A 19,702-nucleotide genomic window follows, 5' to 3' on the forward strand; every position below is an offset into this window, starting at 1 on the left:
TAATCTAGTTATCCTTCCAGAGAAGGGTGGGCACAGGCCCCGGATAGCCCACTTCCTTCGCGCTCTTCCGCAATAAAGGGACTAGGGGAGCAAAACCCTGCGCCGCCGCCACCCCCTCGGCGAAGGCTGGGTCAGGGAACACGCCGCCGGCCCTACCTCAGCGTGTGAGGCTCTAGCACACCACAGCCGCCACGTCCCCAACGCCGCAAAACCGCTCAGCGCCAGGAGGCTCCAAACCTCCCGCCCGCGCGCTGCATCTTGGGAGGCCCAGGCCGGAGGCTGCGTCCAGCGCAGAGAAGGCGGAGCCTGCCTAGCGGCCAGGACCGGGTTGCCAAGGGAGGCTGAGGAGGCGAGGCCTCCGGGGAATGTTGTGAAAGCGAATAGCAGGAGGAGCTAGTCAGGGCTGAGCTTGAAGAGGGAAGCGCCCGCGATCCGCCGGTTGGCGGGGGCGGGTCCGCAGTGCAGGAGACGTCGGGGGGCGGGGCCCGAACAAGAAGTGAATGGGAAGCCAGCTTGAGGGCCTGGTCCCGCCTCCATTCCCAGGCGGCCGCACCGGATTGGGCGGTGCGGCGGCGCTGCTGCCCGCCTTCCGTTGTCACGCGACCGCCTCCACCTCCCGCCCTTCCCTCTTTACCTCCGGGCCGGCTTGCCCTGTGATGAGATAGTCGGACCGCAGTGTCGTGGAAGTGGCGACGGCAACTGCAATCACGTCCACGACCGCGACCATGGCCGAGGTGAGGAGCCGACCGCACCGCTGCCGAGCCCCTCCAACTCCGACCCCGAAGCCGCCTCAGCCTCGGGGGCCGTGCGCCCAGGTGCAGGTGGGCTGGGCAGCGGGGAAGTGGGATGGAGCGCGTAATGTCTAAGCGTCCCTTCGTGTCTCCCTTATAGTGTCAAGCCCAGAATAAAGCCAAGCTCATCTCTGACGTCCGACGGAGGTTCGAAGCTGAGTATGTGACAGGTGGGTACCGCAATCTCGGTGTTGAGGCAGGTGTGAAATGAGCGTCCCCAACTTTGCTGGGGTGTTTGCGGGAGTCATTAGGGACCATTTCGATCCTCACGGGGTTAGGGACCGTGCCCTCCACGTTTCCCAGGTTTTACTCTCCGTAATATATGGCAAGGACACTGCTCCACTTGGGCAAGTGATGCGTCCATTGATTCCTAAAGGGTTAACGTAAGTTGGAAGTGTTTTGAGCGTCTCGAGTTTATGGAACTTGCAGGACACTTGTCAGGCCCTCAGCTCAGGTGACACTGTACCTCTGATGACCTTTCACGAGCAACAATCTAGAAAATGAACCTGGAAACAGCTGTAATACTACTCACGTGTGCTTAATTGGGGATCTGAATTCCTCGGCCATTTTGCCTAATTGCACTTCCTACAACCCAGCAGGCTCCCCGCGAAGTAGGCCCTCTCGTGCTGGAGCGAGTTCTTATCTTTTTATCCCACATGTACATAGCAAAGTACCTGTGAGTCCAGAATTGATTTATTGGGTGAACGTTCTGTGTCCAGATGTCACAGATAACTTGAGCTGTCCAGTATTTGATGATTTAATCTTTGTACAGTAATTTTCAGAAGCCTGTAGGATAATGTATTATAAATATGGAATAAATAGTCTAATCCAGACCCTGCCACTTACTAGCTTGCTTGTCTTCTCTGAGCCCCTGATTCCATAAGTGTGAAATGTGAATAATTAGGTTAGGAGAATTAAATGAAAAGGCATATATCAAACTGTGTAGCATGGGGTTAGCATATAGTAGGCTCTCAGTATTTTTCCTCAGTAGTCTTTTTGGTTATGTGAAAGGAGTTCAGCTTCTACATCTTGATTTTAGTGCTGAGCGGAGGTTCCCCACAGCTTTAGACTGCCCTAGATGGTATGTCAGTTAATGACCTAGAACAAATAAAGAAATATGTTTGGAATAACCTAGTCAGTAAATCTTTTCATCCCTCCTTGTCAGTTTTCTTCACATTCCAAACTTTGTACCAGAGAGTTGCAAAAGCACTTGATTCACTTGTAGCCTAGAGATCTCATTTCTAATAAGATAGCTGGTTCCAGTAAAGAGAGAATTCTAAAATTGCTTTCTGTGGAAGTGTAACTCTTAGAGCTACGTGGTTTATAACATTGTAAGAAGTAACCCAGAAGTTGACCTAATGAGCTAGTTCTCCCTAATGGTCATTTACTTAGGCCCGAGGGAGGAAGCAGGATATAGTCATGGAATTTAGCGATAGATAAGATCTTGAAGGTCATCTTGGCCCAACCTTCTCATTTTTACAGTGAAGAAAGTGAGCTCTAGAGAGATGAAGTGATTTGCTCAAACGCCCTAGTGTTAGTAGCTAGGCCGGGGCTGGTGCTCAGGTCTTCTGAATTCACTCTAGTGATCTTGTGGCAGCACCGTTATGTCTAATTAGATCATGGCACTCCCCAGCTTGAAACCCTTCAGTACCTTTCTGCTGTGTTTAGCGTAGACCCCAATTCTTTATGGTGGCCTACACTGTGAGGCCATGTATGCACGAGCTGGATGAGCTCCACCCTCATCTTTTACTACTCCTCTTGCTTAGTACAGATTTCACCACTGCCCACAGTAAGAAACGTATTATACGTTGTAACTTAGTACACACGCACACACATAACTGAAGCAGAAGTTCATTAAAGAATACTTATGCTGAAAACCTATGACTCCCTGATACAATGACCCATAAAATTGACATCTCAACCTACAAATGTGACCCACAGTTTGAATAACATGGCTAGCCACACTGCTGCTTTTATGCACTCCAGATGGACTGAGTCTGTTTCCATCTCGGGACCTTTCCAGTTCTCTCTGCCTGGAAGGCTCTTTATAGGGAGTGAGCATGGCTACGTTCTTCTTTTCTTTTCCATCTTGGTTTACATGTATACGAGAGGCCTTTGCCAATTATTAAGTAGCCTCCCTGTCTTGTCTCCTTTACGGCTCTTACCATAACCTGTAATTTCCTGTTCATTTGTTTCCTTATTGTTCATTTCCTTCAGTAGAATGTCTGTGGGTCTGGGGCAGCCTTTGGGCCTTGAGGGCAGGGTCTGACTCGCCTCTGTATACTTATCACAGCTCTGAATACATAGTCATCGATTGAATACAGCAATGCTTAAATACATACATATGAAGATGAGTCCAAGTCTGTATTAAGAGCTGTCCTGACCGTCTCCCCTCCCCCACCAAAATCTGGCAAAGAGCAGCCCTCACAAAATGTCTCCTAAAGACCAGTGTTATTTCAAATTAAAGCACCGTCTGGCATTAAGTATAGGGAGGGTTTTGTCACACCTGGGGATGTGTGAATGTACGTGGGTGAGTTATCTGCACAGCCATTGCAAATATTAATTAATTTAAAGACTTGCGTTGGAAAGGAAAATAAAAGTTCTTTAAAGACTTTCTCCCCTTAAAGTTTCAGCTGTTTCCTGAAATACAGCACTGGGTAAAGGTAGAGTAGGAAAGTGGTGAAAAGGGTTTTTTGATTTGCCTGTGTTCTCCCTTTCAAGTTTACTTTTTAGAAGTTAGGTGTTGAGAACATCCACTTTCCTCCTTCCTCTGTCTTTCATTTTCCCCTTTCTCTTATTGTTAACAATATTTTGTTTCAGAAGAGGCTTAAGGCAGGCTTAAGCAAACATGATGTTTTTCCTAAAGGAAAATATTATTTGCAAGTATGTTACCTTACACACTGGCTGTACTCCAACACGTCCTTGGGGGGTAGGTTCTTGGGAATTCTGAGCATGTTTTTGTTTCCACAGAAATTAAGTTACCAATTATGGATAGATTTGTAGCTGCAAAAAGAATAAAATCTAAGTCCATAATTGTTGTAGCAGTACTACTGTTTCTGTCCTCATTGTTTCTGTAAGAAATTTCATGCTGAGCCTCGAATGAGGAACATTTTCCCTTCTATCTTCCTCCTTCTTGTGGCCAAGGAAAGAGACTAATCCCTTGTGACAATAATGTATTCAGTTCCTCACATACTATGTGCTTAATTCTGGGAAACAGTGTGTCAATATTAGAGAAAGCGCCGAAGAAGGATAGAGCCCCTTCCTGAACGACTACAATCTAGTAGAGTCATCAAAACAGAGCTCTATCAAGAGGAATGAGTGCTAAAATCATTTCTGTAGGAGTCAAAGAGCAGGAAAAAAATCACACCTAATGGGGGTGACTGGGTTAGCACCGAGTTAGGAAAAACTTCTTAGAAAAGGTGGTGTTTCTCAAGAACTTTGGAAGATGCTAGAATTCGGCTAGGTAGAGATTGTGATCCAGGTGGCTCAAAGATGCTTAAGTGAGAAGGTGTGGGGCTTGTTCGGGTGGTGTTTCTCAAGAACTTTGGAAGATGCTAGAATTCGGCTAGGTAGAGATTGTGATCCAGGTGGCTCAAATAGTCCAAGCTGAGATGCTTAAGTGAGAAGGTGTGGGGCTTGTTCGGGAAGCCATAGGAAGTCCGCTTTGATGAGCCTTAAGGAGGGTAAGCATACCTGCCTAAAAACAGTGGGAATATAGCGTAGAGAGCCTTGGCCACCAAAGCGATGCATCTGTACTTTATTGAGTTTGAAGAGCAACTGAGAGGTTTGTGAGTTTTGTAATTTTAGGTTTGTTTTCTGACTCTATAAGTATATGAATTCATTTAAATAAATTTGGGTGATACCAGAAACAGTCTGGAGAATCTCCCATAAGCTTATCATCCAGAGATAGCTCTCCTAACAGTGGGTGCATTTTTTTCTGGCCTTTTTTTCTATACATTAAAAAAATAGTTAAAAGGTCATTCTGTATGTAGTTTTTCTGTGTTGCATTTTTTATTGACGTGATCTTATTTCCCCATATTATGAAGTAAGCCACGTTTTACATTACTACTTAATATTCAGTTCTATAAATAAAAGAGAATTTTCTTATCTTTTATCTGAAGTAGTCCCTTTTGGACATTTAGATTCTTTCCAGTTTTTTGTTAATACAATGTTTTGCACAGTAGTTCAGATTTTTTCCTTAAGAGTCATGTGTAGAAGTAGAATTGTTGGTTTGAAGAGTGTGAATATTTTAAGATACTTCATATGTATGCTTAATTCTCCTCCATACAAGTTGCACCACGATTCATTCCCAGCAGCAGATATGAAAGTGTTAGTCTCGCCACAGCTTTAGGATCATTTCTTAACTCATGCTTCTTTGTTTGCATTTGATTACTAATGAGAATAAACTTCTTTTCATATGTTTACATCCATTTGTAGTTAAAAAATTTTTTTTCTTTAGTATGGCTTTTAAAATTGGTTTGGGCTTTTCTTGTTTATGTCATTTGGACTTTTTTCCTTTTTTGAATGTATTCAAACTTATCCATTCCTTTGTGGTTTCTCCCATTGCTGTTAAGTTTAATAATTGTCTCTCATCCAATAACTTTTTCTAGTCTTTTTGTTTTGTCTTGGCCTCTTATTTTTAACTTTGAAATATCTTGTATGTACAAAATGTATAAAACATGAATGAAATAAACACCCATGTACTCGCTATTCAACAAAAGAAAAAGAACCTTGTGGGTATCCTCAACCCGGCCATTCACAGGGCAGCTGCTTATCCTACATTTGCCGTTACTCGTTCTCTTGCTTTTCATTAGCTTTACCACCTGTGACGTATTCCTCACCAGTACTCTATTAAGTTTACCTCTTTTTTGAACTTGAAATATCAATAAAAGCTGAATATTCTTTTTCCATGACTTGCTTCTGTTGCTGAAGAGCCATTCATACTGTAATCGATTCGTTTTTATAGCTGTGTTGTAGCTCACAGAATGAAAATACCAGTTGATGGATTTGGGGTTCTTTCTAGATTTTACTATTATGTACAATGCTGCTTTAAACATTCTTAGATATACCTGGGGCCTAGACTTTCTCTAGGGCAGCGGTTGTCAAAGTTGGTATAGGAATTAGAGTTCCTTGAGCCCATTTCAAGGGGCTTGAGACTCCAAAACTGTTTGCATAGTAACACTGAGACATCATTTTCCTTTTTCACTGGCATTCTCTCACAAGCATACAGTGGCGTTTCCCAGAGGTTACATGGCATGTGATATTGCTGTGACAGATGATAGAATGTGTGCTCATGTGTCCTTATATTTAATTGTTTTCTGTTATAATACCTAATATAGTAACTACCAGTAAATATAACCCATATAAACAAACAAACAAACTCTTTAGAGCCCTCATTTTTAAGAGTGTAAAAGGGGTCTGGAGACCAAGAAGTTTGAGAACTGCTGCTCTAGTTTGTAGCCAACAGTGAAATGGGTGGATAGTAGAATAGGCACATGGTCCACTTTACTAGATGATGCCAAACTAGTTTCCAAACTGATTGCATCTGTTTTCATTTTAACCAGCACTTTTTGAGTGTCCTTATTTTTCTACATCCTGAAATCTGGCATTGTTAGTGTTTTTTTAAATTTTTGCCCATCTGATGGGAGTGTTGGGATATCTCATTGTGGTTTTAATTTGAATTTCTTTAAGTACCAGTGAGTTTGAGCATCTCTTCATATCTTTATGGGCCATTTGGTTTCTGCTTATGAAAATCACTTCTTCAGGCTCTTCTTGGCCCTTTGTTCGTCCATATAAATTTTAGAATCAGTTTATCATGTTTTTGCAAAAAAAAAAACCCAAAACAAAACAAAACCTCTTTTGGGATTTTGAGTGGAATCATGTGAAATCAGAAGATCAGTTTTGGGGGACTTGACATCATCTTGGTTAAATTTTCTAAGAACCTGGTATACCTATCTGCTGAACTCTTCCTTCTTGAAAGATTTATAATTTTCTCCATAAAGGTTAACCCATTTTTGTTCAGTTTATTTCCAGATACTTTATATGTTTTATTTTTATGGTGGTTTAGACAGTATCTCTTCAGAATTTATTTTCTAAATGATTGTTGCTGGTTTATAGAAAGTACATTTGACTTTTTTACATTAATATTGGACTCAACCTTACTAACTCTTATTAATTTCAATAATTTATCTCTAGATAAGTTGTATTTCTATGTAGACAATAATATCACCTGGAAATAATGATAGTTTTCTTTCAAACTTTGCAATTTTTAGAGCTTTAAGTGCTTCTGTTTTATACTCACTGGAACATTTAGAACACTGTTGAATTGAAGCATTGATAAAAGCCTACTTGTCTTATTCCCGGTCTTAGAGAGATACCCCCGAACACGATCTCTGTAGCTATCTTTTATCAAAATGAAGAAGTTTCCTCTGTTCCTGCTTTGCTAGTCTTAGGGTTTTGTTTGTTCTTTTGTTCCCATCACAGTTGCGGGTTGAATTTTACTAAATGCATTTTCTTCATCTATTGAACACATTGTATCGAATGAAATGTTCACTTGGTTTTTCGCTTTTAATCTGTTAATATGGTGGCTTATATTAATCAGGTTTTTAAAATATATTGCTGTAGTCGGTTAGGTGATACTTTGTTTGGGCGTTTTACATCTGTATTGAAAAATTGGCCTGTAAATTTCTTTTCTTGCACTTTTCTTGTGTGACTTTGACATTAAAATTATGCAACCTTCATAAAATGAGTTAGCAGTGTTTCCTCTTTTCTACTCCCTAACAGGTATGGTCATTGTGGAGTTCTAACCTGGTTTCCCATAAATCACCCCTCCTCCAATTGATTATTGTTGTTTTATATATTAGTGGTTGCTTACATACCATGTATTTGCCAATATCTTTATCTATCATTCCTTAAGTTTCAGATCTTTTATCTGGTATCATTATTGCTTCATCTTAAGTATAACCTTGAGATTTTCCCTTGGTGAGGTCTTGGTGGTAAACTTAATTTTGAAAATGTCTTTATTTTCTCTGTTTTCTTTAAATTGTGCAGTTAACCTTGCAGAATGCCTTCGTCTTATTAGGCTGAGGGAGACAAAGTAGTTAGAGAAGTAGAAGAAGTAGGAAATGTTAGTATCATAGATGATCTCTGAGAGGAGAATTTCAAGGACAGGAAGATCAGTGAATAGAAGGAAACTCTGTACGTAAAGGTACATAAAAACGGGATTGTTCTTATCAACTGCCCTCTCTGGAAAGGAAGGGTGTAAGGAAAATGGCATTTAAAGTGGAATTAGTATAGCAGATTGACTTTGTTATAAAGCAGAAACTAACACACCATTGTAAAGCAATTATATTCCAATAAAAATGTTAAAAAACACAAAGTGGAACTACACTCCTGGACATTTTACGTAAACTCTCTGGATTATGAACCATCAGGGATCAGCTCAGGCTTTATTCATCTTTGCGTCTGCAATTCCTAGCTCTCTTTTGAGCTAACATATGGTGGGTGATAATAAATTAGTCCTCATAACTAATGAATTATGTATTATCCCCAAGAGAGGAAGCCTTTAGAAGATAGGTAGGTAGACAGACAGATAGACACACACACACACAGGCACTTGGATTTCCTTAAATTCTACTCCAACATTCTCCAGGTCAACCTTTTAAAGTTGTCATGATCACAAGAAGAGGAAAAGATGGGTTAAGAGTTTATCAAGTTTTGTCCTTAATACATGTCTAAAACTATCAAGCCTTTGATAATAGAGAGTATAATATGATGTTGTAACTTTATGTGGGTACAATATATATTTGTGCTCTTGGAACTTTTGCAAACATTCACCACATATTAAGTCATAAAGGAAGTCTCAGAAATTCCAAAGCAGCTAGATCATACAGACCATATTCTCACCCCATTAAGCAACTAAATGAGAGGTAAGGTACTTAAAAAGAAATCAAATGTTAGGAAACTAAAATAACACCTCTAAATAACCCATGGGTTAACAACTTTCCTGCAATGTGTGTAATTCTTACTTCTGCTAAATAACTCATAGGGTAAAGAGGATATCACAATGGAAATTACAAGATACTTAAAAGCTGAGCAAGAGAATATCTGTGGTCTCACTTTCATTTATTAGAAAACAAGGCCCAATAAAAATCAGGTAAAGATTCAATTCAAGGAGCTAAAAAAATGCACACGAGTAAATTAGAGAAAGTAGAGGAAAAAAGAGCAGATATTCATGGTATAGGAAAGAACGATAGTAGGTATAATAAACCTAAGTTGGCCTTTTGAAAGAACTAGTAAAATAAACAAACCTCGGATGACTGATTAAGAAGATAGCGAGAAGGCAAACACATACACTAGGAACAAAAAGCAGATGGAATTATAGATGTGGTAGAGATTTAAAAAAAATCATAAGAATTCAATGACCAGCTTTATCACAGTAAGTTAGAAAACTTAGATTAAGTGGAAAACTTTCTGGAGAAAAGAAAAATCATCTAAAATTGTCTCAATGAGAAGTAAAAAACCTAAATACATCAATGACTATTAAAGAAATTGAATTGCTAGTCACAGACCTCTACCACTCTTCCCACCCCACCATCACAAAGGCACACACATACTCGTAAGGCCCAAAGTCTTTTGTTAGCCCCAGGAATGCAAAGATAATTCATAATCAGAAAATGCAGCAGAGGAATTTACCACGTTAACAAAATGCTTCTCAGTGAAATTTTTGAACAGGCACAGTTCACAACCAAAACTATAAAAAGGTACACATTGCAAAGTCTCTTACATCTCTTGTGCCTCTTCACTCCCTCTTCCTCTTCCTTCTTTAGCTAGCCATATTTGTTTTCTGTTTCTTTTTTCTATATTTGTTTAAGCAAATACAAACATTTGCAGTAACCAGATTAAATGAGGGGAAATGTTTATTTCAATAAAGACAGAAACCACACTGGCTATAATTCACCTTTATGAAAAACGAACAAATCTTTTACCAAACGATAAACTTTCTTAGCTCTGAAGTGTGCCTTCTAAAATTCTACAGCAAAGGTCATGGTTAATTGTGACCCTTCAAAATGATTCCCAGAGCGTCAGGAAAAAGACAGTGATCTACAATATTATTTCTGTAATTCTACTGGATATAAAATAACCTAGTTATCAATATGGCAAGGAATATAAGAGGTATAACGTTTGCCAGTCTTGTCAGTATTGGCTCATGGTAGCAACACAAAAATCTCTAGACTACTTAATAATCTGATAGAAGAAATATACAACTTTTTTCTTTTATGGAGAAAATTATAAAGTATGATTAAAGAACATTGAAAACAATAGATCAAAAGGGAGATAAGTCATCCAAGATACAATATCTCTTACATATCCAGCATATGAATTGAGCTCTTCAAGGATAGGAGCTGAAGCACAAAGCACCTCCCCTCTCTACAACAGACCAGAGGTCGGCTCAGTCCTGTTGTCATTGTTGTTGTTTTTTAATAGCCCTTGAGCTAAGAATATTTTTTGTATTTTTAAAGTGTTGCTAAAAAAAAAAAAAAAAAAAGAGGAAGAATCGGCAGCAGAGGCCATATGTGGCTTCAAAGTCTAAGATACTTAGATGTTTACCATCTGGCCCTTTACCGAACAATTTTGCCTATCCCTGTAATAGGCCCGTAGTTCTCAAAGTGTGGTCCCTGGGGCGGCAGCAGCATCCTGTAGGAATTTGCTGTAAGTGCAGTTTCTGGGATCCCACCCATGAATTAGACACTCTAGAGGTGGGGCCCAGTTATCCCCGTTTTAACAAGCCTTCCTGCTGACTCTGAGAGGTGCTAAAGTCTGAGAATCGCCGCTATAGGCCAATGGCTTAATCCCATCGTAGATGATCACCTGCCTCTCAGTCTCTCACCAGCTAGCTTCACTGGAAAGAGAAGATTCAGGGTAGGTTGTGGCCAACCAGCAGAGGATGCCCTAAAGGGAATATTCCATTATTTCAGCCTGATCACTCCCATTGTTGATATTTACATGGTCCAGCCAATAGAAGTGGTCCATCCAGTACAAATGCTCTTCCGGGGTCCCACCAGGACTTTAAGTGGATCAGTGCTCAGAGTCCTTGGAGAAATAACAGATGCTAAGAGGTTTTAAACTACTGTTGATGTTTGATAGTTGTATATTTGCTGCATCTGAACAGTATGACACCCAGTTAATAAATTTTCTGGTTTTCATTGTCAGAATACTTTTGTATTTTTTCAACCTTTCTATATGAATTCTAGGCACATTTATAATATCTATAATATACTTTCAAGATTTTCTCAACCAACTAATAGGTCAGTTAGAATTTAATATTCTGTTCATAGGGAGAGTTCTACTGTATGTTAATAAAAATTCATTGGCGTTGTGTTTAAAATTTTCAAAGTGCCCTTGATCTTCATTAGACTGTGGATAGATAGGCAGACCTTATCTCCATTGTACAGAGAAGAAAATCAAGCCCAGAGTGACTTGCTCAGTCTCCCTGTACATAGTTAGTAGCAGGGGTCTTCTGATTTCATCACTGTGCCTGGTATCCTGAATCAGGCTATGAATTTTTTTCACACTTGTTAACCTTAAACCACAGTTTCTGGCTGGTTGGTAATTTCACCAGCCAACAAATGCACGAGGGAAGAAGGAAAGTTAATAATGGAATTCTCTGTTTTATGAGTAAGCACTGTATTCTGTTTATCCTGCAGCACTTAAAATTGTGTATGTGAGAGAGAGCGTGAAGGAGGTGAGCATGCACACGCAGGGAAGAGAGGAAGAAACAAAAAGCTGAGAGGTCATCTTTACCCTGGAACATTTAGTCCTGTCTAACCCGGAGGTGAATTACCATTGCCATTTATTTAGTTCTTTCTCTGCAAAATTAGGAACTTTCCACTTTGTTTGGTGGGGATACACTGTATAAATATAAGACCAATTTACAGAGCAAAATTGATGGAAGAAGAAATAAATAGTAGAAAGAGACAGTGAACCATACAGGTGTGGTGATGGTTCACTGAGGTTTCTTAACAGAGGAGTGGCCAAAAATGAGCTTTGAGCTATTTTGAACAAATGTAAGGATGAGGCTTAAAAGTCCACCACTCGAGATTAATGTTGGTTTGTGGTGAAGTTTTCACTGGTCCTCAGCAAGATGAAAGTAATAAGGACAAGGTATTATGAGAGTATACACATATATATCTGTGTGTAAGGCAAATCTCTTCCTCATCGCTATGCTTTAATCACTGAGAGGTAAAGTCTTTCAAAGTGATGTGTCCTAGGTGGTGGGGAGGGGTGTGCGCACATGTGTGTTTTGATATCTTCAGATACCTTTTGAGTGTACATGTTCAGCTTCTTCCTGTAACATCTGGATTTACTGAAGGACTGGTTTTCAGAAAACTCCCTAACACTTGAGGGTTCTGTGGAGGGGAAAACATTTTCCTTTTACCCTTCTAGGTTCTTTGACTGGCCTAATAATTAAATTGATATAAGACAGATGAACCGGAGAAAAACACGAGTTTAACATGTGTATCCCTTGTATACGTGGGAGAGACCCAGGAGGACTGAGTAACTCTCCGAAGTGGCCCAAGCCACCACCTTCAATACCATCTCCAGCTAAAGACAGAAGATGCTAGGGTGGGGAGTCAGTTATGAGAGGTGACCAAGAAAAGCTCAGTGAACAAGGGTATGGTTGTGCAGATCTACGTCCTGGCCTTTCCCGTTGATAAGAGTTTCTGGAGATTTCCAATCCTTCTCCTCTTCCTGTCACAGAGAGGGAGGCACTTACAAATGGAGACTTCCTTTATACGTGTAAATGTTTCTTATAAAAGGGTGACTTGTACTCACTTTAAAGATTCCTGTATGTGCTGTTTGTTAAAAATATCGGCCTAAAATAATCAGTATGCCAAAGAGGTATGTTTTGGGCTGTGTAGTTTGCTTCCCCTCAGTTCAGTTGTCTGGGAGCTGTGTTTCAAAGCGGCAAATGGTGTTGTCATAAGCAGTTATTATTACACTTGGCCTTGTGGTCCCAGGCCAAGTTTTCCTTACCTTGAATGCTCAGTTTTCTCTCTGTTTCTCCCTGTGTGTCCTTCTGTCTCTCCCTCTCCTCCCCTCAGCCCTCTTCTGTGTCCTCTTCTGCCCCTACTTTTCTCCAGCCTCTCTCCCTCCACTCCTACATGACCTCCTCCCCAATCCTCTCTTGCTCTGTCTTTTCTAGCTGTTTCCATCTCTACCTGTCTCTAGGGGTAAATGTTTAACAAGAGGTGTCTCATATGTAAGCACATGTCCTATTAATAACAATAATTAATCATTTTAATCTAAATGGAGATTTCTGATTTCAAAGATCTGTATCCCTAAAAGCTATCCAAGAGCAATAAGCTTTACATTTCTTGGTAATGGGCACTGTCTTGTTTATGGTGTCCGTAGTGGTAATATCAGCAGTGGTAGGAGTAATGATAACAATAATGTTTGATTCTTCTTCTTATGGCTAATATTTTTTGAGTTTTTACCACTTGCCACATGTTGTCCTGGGGAAGTGGTAGTCTGCGGACCCTTGGAGATGCCCAGGACTCTTCAGGAGCCCATGAGGTCAAAGCTGTTTCCACAGTGATGCTAAGAAGCTTTTTTCCCTTTTTTGTTTGCTCTGATTACGCAGAAGCAATAGTGGGCAAAACTGCTGCCTCGTTGGCCCGAATCAAGGCACTTGGCCATTATAGTCTTCACTGTCAGCACTCTCAGTTAAAACTTTTTTTTTAAGTCAATTTTATTTTAGAAAGCCCCCGATGAAGCAGTAAATTTTATTAAATCTTGACCCTTGAGTACATGGGCTTTAAATGTTCTGGGTAACAAAATCAGGAAGTACACATTAAATACTTACGTGTATTTGAGTTGCTAGCTAAATTAGTCACATTTTTCATGGACCACCATTTTTATTTGAAAGAACAACTGTTAAGTAAACTATGGTTATTCAGATTGGGGTATTTGGGAGAAATTTTCTTGAAGTCAGACAGTAATTTCAAGGAAAACACTATATTGGTCCAGTGGAGAGTGCTGTCCAGTGGCCAAACTGGATGATCTGACTTTAGGGGCAGGTGCTCCCAGGGTCCTTTTTGCTGCTAAACAGTATATAAATTCTTTTATATCTCAACTCATGTTTATAAATCATAATTAAAGAAAAGTTGTCCTTTGAATACTGATGAACTTTTGAATAGACAGAGCTAAAATACCATTTTCCAAGGTTAACTTACAACAGAACCACTCATTGTAAAGATTAGAAAAATAGAGCCCAGATATTGAGAGCCATATCCAAGGTAACACTCTACAAATACATGATTTATGGCCTCATCTTATATTTTATAGTGCTTGAAACTTTCAAGTACTTTCATATATACATTTTTCTCTGATCCTCACACAACCCTGTGAGTATCTAAAACAGTTTAAAGGTAAGGAAATTGGGACTCGAGGATAATTCCACGGATGCTCTTTATATTTCCCCACCCTTTCAGCTGTTATCGCTGAGGGCCTGAAATAACTCAGAACTACTGGAGAGGAGAGAGAATCTATACAATTTGGCAACTAACTAGGGGAAAAAAAAAAAAAGAGATGAAGGAGCCGGGCAATTTTCTGAAGTTTCTTCTTTGGGTCCCTGGGAGGGTACCATTGACAGAGAAAATAAAAAATAGAGACGGAATAGATTCAATCAACAAATGTTTCCTGAAGGCCTTTTCATTGGCACTATGTAATCTGCTTTGGGGGCTTCTTAGGATGTATATAGACTGTGCTGTTACGATCTGTATATGGGAAGATATGGCATAAACACGAGTAACTCTGATTCAAGGGTGCTAAGTGCGTAGTTTAGGTCCTGTAGCTAGTCACAGGAGGGAAGGAATTACTTCTAGGCCCAGGGAAAATTTTTATGGAAGAGGAGGTATTTGAAAGGACTCTTGCAGAATGGTAGAATTTGGATGTGCAAAGGTGGTTGTGAGGAGACAAGGAAAATTTAGTTACAGAAAAATAGAGCAGGGTATGGAAGGAGGATATAGAGGTATGTAGAGGTTGGTGAGAACACAGCATGTGTGTAGGTGGATAATGAGAAATTATTGGCAACAATTATTCCAGTGAATTAAGGGAAATGTTGACTGCTACATACATAGTTTTCCATTTTGTATTTAGTTCATTTTCAAAAAAGACACTTGGCAAACATGTCTTTTTAAGTACAACCTAGTTCTTTCTTTATACATAAAAGTTCATTTTTCATTGTCTAGGGTGAGTATTTTAAGTTCACATAACATAATCGATCTTCCTAGATGTTGGTTTATGGTTTTAGAGGGTTATGCAAAATATTTTACTATGGTCTTATTTTTTAACTCTGTGGTGGCTTGTCTTAAAATAAAGCTGCAATTTTTAGATAACTTTATTCTAGTCATACTTAGAAATTCCATCAATCCTTTAAATTGCATTTTCATCTGAACTGCATCCCTGTGTCTATCTTCAAGTAGCTTAGCTTTATCTTCCAGGTCTTTCTTCTCCTTTGGTATTAGTGCTGGTTATCATTCACTGCTGAATTTATCTGACTTGGATATTTATTACTGTTTTTCCCCTAGATAAGTCAGATAAGTATGATCTACGTGATGTTGAAAGACTACAACAAGATGATAACTGGGTTGAAAGTTACTTATGCTGGAGGCATAATGTTGTAGATGAAACACTGAAGATGCTTGATGAGAGTTTTCAGTGGAGGAAAGAAATGTCTGTCAATGGTAAGCTGTTCGGGCTTCCCTGGTGGCGCAGTGGTTGAGAGTCCGCCTGCTGATGCAGGGGACGCGGGTTCGTGCCCTGGTCCGGGAAGATCCCGCGTGCCGTGGAGCGGCTGGGCCCGTGAACCATGGCCGCTGAGCCTGCTTGTCTGGAGCCTGTGCTCCGCAACGGGAGAGGCCGCGGCAGTGAGAGGCCCGCGTACCGCAAAAAAATAAAAAATAAAAAAAATAAATGGTAAGCTCTTCAGTTTAACCTTGACTGTGTACTATATCTCCTGCATAAATGTTACTATTTTACACTTATAGCGTATTTGCAGATATTCTTGGCAGTCATCAGAAATATCAGAATATAATGTTTTATAAAGACACAGTAACATTTGAAAGGAACATCTTATGAATAAATCTTAAAATAGGATTATTCATAAGGAAATCAGATCACCAAGGAGCAGAATTACAGATTCTTCACTGACAGCAGAGTCTCCTATTCTGTGTCTATTTGGTTTAGAACCATTAAAATATCAAGACAGCATCTTCGCTACTAGGCCTAGAAATAAGGGGATACTATTTGCCTGTTTTTCTCAGTTGTTGCCTGGTGTCTGTCTCTATTCCCAGAGTTCCTTGTGCTAATAGGTGCTCCATGTGGAATTACTATACGAATGGGAGTCCCCAAAAAGCCGGCTTATCCCCAAGGATGCCTATAGCAGCCTCCTCTTAACTTCTTGATTTCAAGGCCCAATTCTAGATTGCAATTCCCCACCTCCCCCAAAAAGGAGTTTTAAATCTTAGAGGGGATTTTATAATAGTGTTCAAGTACATGGAGAACTCTTTTCAGGAGAGGTTACCCGTTATCTCTCTCCTCCTAAAAAATTTAACAGGAAGAAACTGGCACAACTACTAGTTTCGATGAGGTATAAAGAAGGATTTCCTGACCTCGAGGATTATAAACTCTGGAGTGACTGAGTCTGGAGACTTAATACAAAATAGTCAACAAATAAATCCAGAGCAGATACTCTCCGCAGTTATCCTACTTGGAGAAGGAATCTATCAGAAGGAGAGTATTTAAAAAATAATTTGATTGGAGATATAAAAACTGTAGGTAATTTCAACAGTGAAGCATTTATTAGTCAAGCAAAGAAATGTAAACCTGATGTTTCTAAATCATTTAAGTACAGAATAAACCTTTAAACTCAAGAATAGTTTTCTCTTACATAGAATTGCTAGTTTCTAGTGGCAGACAGCAGAGAGATGATGAAAGGTGGCTGGGGAAAGATAAAGAAACCTTTGAGAGTTCTCGGAGAAGTACTAATGAATGACACAGAAGCCTTGGCATTTGCTGCCTTGCTGTGTTGGTTCTCGGCCTCACTAGAGAGTGGACCTCCTGCTGAAGGATCTAGCATTTTTCTTGAAGTATTTCCCACCTGCCCCAAGATTATAAATGTATTAGACTCTACTGGTTATCAAACTTTGATTTCTTATACCACTTCTGAGGCTATAATGTGGACATTTACTGCCATGTTCTTTTGAAATTGTCCAATCGTGATAATATTTGTTTGCAAGTCATTAGGTGAAATACAACTAGAACATGGAGATGTGTCCACATCATAATGGCTGATATGTAAGAGGAAATGGATTTTTTCCATTTCTGTCATCTGTGTCTTTATGTAGTTTTTTTCTACTTAGTAAGAAACACCATTTTTTATCGTCAGAGGTTCTTTCCAGATGTTTGCATAAGCTTTTTCTTTTTTTAATAAGTTTATCTTTTTTTATGTCAGAGCTACTATATTAACAGTAACCTTTATGTTGTAAATTTTGTTTTTAAAAGGCGTCTAAGTTACAATTACTCATCCAACTTTATCACTTTTTAGACCTGACTGAAGCCTCCATTCCCAGGTGGTTACTGGAAATTGGTGGTATTTATCTCCACGGTTATGACAAAGAAGGCAACAAGTTGTGTAAGTATAATGTACGTACTGGCTTTTCAGGATTTTGAGATGTAGCCATCCATCTCAACTGAATTAATAATAGGCAGAGCTTTCTACGTATGTACCACACGTCAGGTTTCCTACAATAGGGATTGTTAGGGTCAGCTGGACCAAGCGTCAGATACTTAGTAGTTGAATGTACCGTTTGCATTATAATAAAGTAGGCTGTAAAGGCAAGTGCCACATCCCATCACACAGCCAAAAGGATGTAACTCAGAGTCATTATCTTCTTTCTAATTTACTGATGTTAAAATTCAACCCAGTATCTTTATGGAAAATCTTTTTGATAGTCACTAAGGGTGGCTAAATGGGCCAAGCCGAATTTGGGGCAAAGGGGATAGAGGAATAACTTGGTTTGTACCAATGCTGGGACTCAGCAGGAGTGTCAGAGCCCCATCCTGAGCAGATGTCCTGCCAAGGCAGTTTGCTGCACGGTCGTGCCCGCCTTGCGCACCCTGTGTGTGGCCCGTGGTCGGCTCCTGTTGTAACAGTGCTCTCGTAGCGTTTTCCTCCCATTGCTGGCTCCCCCTCAGTCTTCCTTTCCCATTCCTCTTATTCCACCTGTATCTCACATGTGCTTCCCAGGCTTTGTTCCTTTCTTGGCCTCTTTTCCTTTCCAGCTGATGCAGTCTCCTTGGGTGATCTCAAGTACGTTGGCACCTTCAGCTGCCTTCTCCCCAACAGCGGTGACCCCAGGCTGTCCCCAGGCCACATGCATGTACACATCCAGCTGCCCACCGGATTGATGGTTGGCCGCCTTCAATACAACACACAGCTGAACCACATGCGTCCCACCACCCGCCCTCCCTGTACTCCCAGCTCGGGCCCACAGCCGTCGGCTCTTCCTCTGACAGAGCTTCACTTTAGCCCCTCCTCCGATTTCAGTAGCACTTCCTCAGTTCACTCCCAACCCCTACCCCCTTAGCATTTCATGCAGATTTCTTCAAGCCCCGCCTGTCTCTCTGTTTAGCTGCTCCTCTCACCACTCGTCACATCTTGTCCTAGCTGCCACCACTCTGAATGGTTGCCAGGCTCCGTCCCCACACACGACACCCGCTCATGCTGCCATCGTGCTTCTGTCTGGGCTTTTCCTCTGGACGGAACATTTTTCTAGTGCTCTGTTTTTTGTTAACCACAGTGTAGAGTACTTTTAGGTTATTACCAAATATTGTTTTTTCCCTTACTTACTAAGGGGGGAAGTGTATTTTCTAAGGGGGGAAAATAGTTTACCTTTCTGCTACTCTTTAAGGTTCCCTAGTATATACTATTTCAAAGAGATGTTTTTAATCTGAGAAACAAAATAAAGACAAATGTTAAGGAAAAGGAATGATATAATATATGCATAAATAATATTATAATGCCATAAATATTTTTTCTTATTTTTATCTTATGACCTGCTTAAAGTCTGGATCAGGGTGAAGTATCATATAAAAGACCAGAAGACCATAATGGACAAAAAGAAGCTTATTGCGTTCTGGTTGGAACGGTATGCTAAGAGAGAAAATGGGAAACCTGTAACAGTGATGTTTGACCTGTCAGAGACTGGAATAAATAGCATAGTAAGCATTTTTCATTAATTCTAAATCATTGTTTATCATGACATCCTCCCTCTCTCCTGTCCTCCCTGCCACTACCCCCTTGACCAAGTTGTCCTGTAAAATAGAGCTAACCAAGTCATGTTTGGGATTTATTTCCAACCCCTGCATTGTGAGTGAAGTCAAACGTGGAATAGGATTTGCAAAAAATTAAATGTGCTTCAGTATTTGGCATTGAAACTGTAGATTTCCTAGAAATGTTCCTTGTCTGATACATAGGATATGGAAGGAAGACGTCGAGGCTGGCAGAGTAATGAGTAGATGTGGTAACAGTGAACTTTTCTATTAGAGCTAATAATACCCTATACAGCACCTCCCCGTGCCTGGCACAGAGTAATGCACTCAGGAAATGTGGAGTACAGTAACGTATGCTCTCCAGCGTACCATTACCCGCATGCCATGTTTTGCAGTGGCGAGATGTTCACCTGCATTTTTGCACATCCAGCACTTTGTGATTTTGTTGAGGTTTTTTGTTTGCTCGTTTAGGTTCGCTTTCTGTTTGATTTGGTTAGCTTTGGAAACCAGTTTTCTTCAGGTGATTTTGCCAAGCTTAAAAAATAAATAAAACCTACCGGTCTTTAATTTGGGCC

General features: G+C 40.3%; 2 protein-coding genes across 4 annotated transcripts in view; one reads left to right on the forward strand and one right to left on the reverse strand.

Annotated features, from left to right (window-relative positions):
- FANCB (FA complementation group B) overlaps positions 1-447 on the reverse strand; it is a gene marked incomplete at its 3' end in the record, with an annotated part of 60,796 nt that extends 60,349 nt beyond the window's left edge. Inside the window, exon 1 of the transcript XR_013825839.1 lies at positions 157-447. The remainder of the gene's footprint in view (positions 1-156) is intronic.
- Positions 448-608: 161 nt separating this feature from the next.
- The window catches only part of MOSPD2 (motile sperm domain containing 2), a 59,849-nt gene continuing 40,755 nt past the window's right edge, over positions 609-19,702 (forward strand). For all 3 annotated transcript variants that reach the window (XM_079911161.1, XM_079911163.1, XM_079911162.1), the window contains exons 1-5: positions 609-734; positions 892-961; positions 15,383-15,538; positions 17,401-17,487; positions 18,922-19,076. In XM_079911161.1, the coding sequence (XP_079767287.1) occupies positions 726-734; positions 892-961; positions 15,383-15,538; positions 17,401-17,487; positions 18,922-19,076 (477 nt within the window). In that variant the 5' untranslated portion in view covers positions 609-725. The remainder of the gene's footprint in view (positions 735-891; positions 962-15,382; positions 15,539-17,400; positions 17,488-18,921; positions 19,077-19,702) is intronic.

The sequence above is a fragment of the Stenella coeruleoalba genome (assembly GCF_951394435.1).
Source record: "Stenella coeruleoalba genome assembly, chromosome: X".
Classification (NCBI taxonomy): domain Eukaryota; kingdom Metazoa; phylum Chordata; class Mammalia; order Artiodactyla; family Delphinidae; genus Stenella; species Stenella coeruleoalba.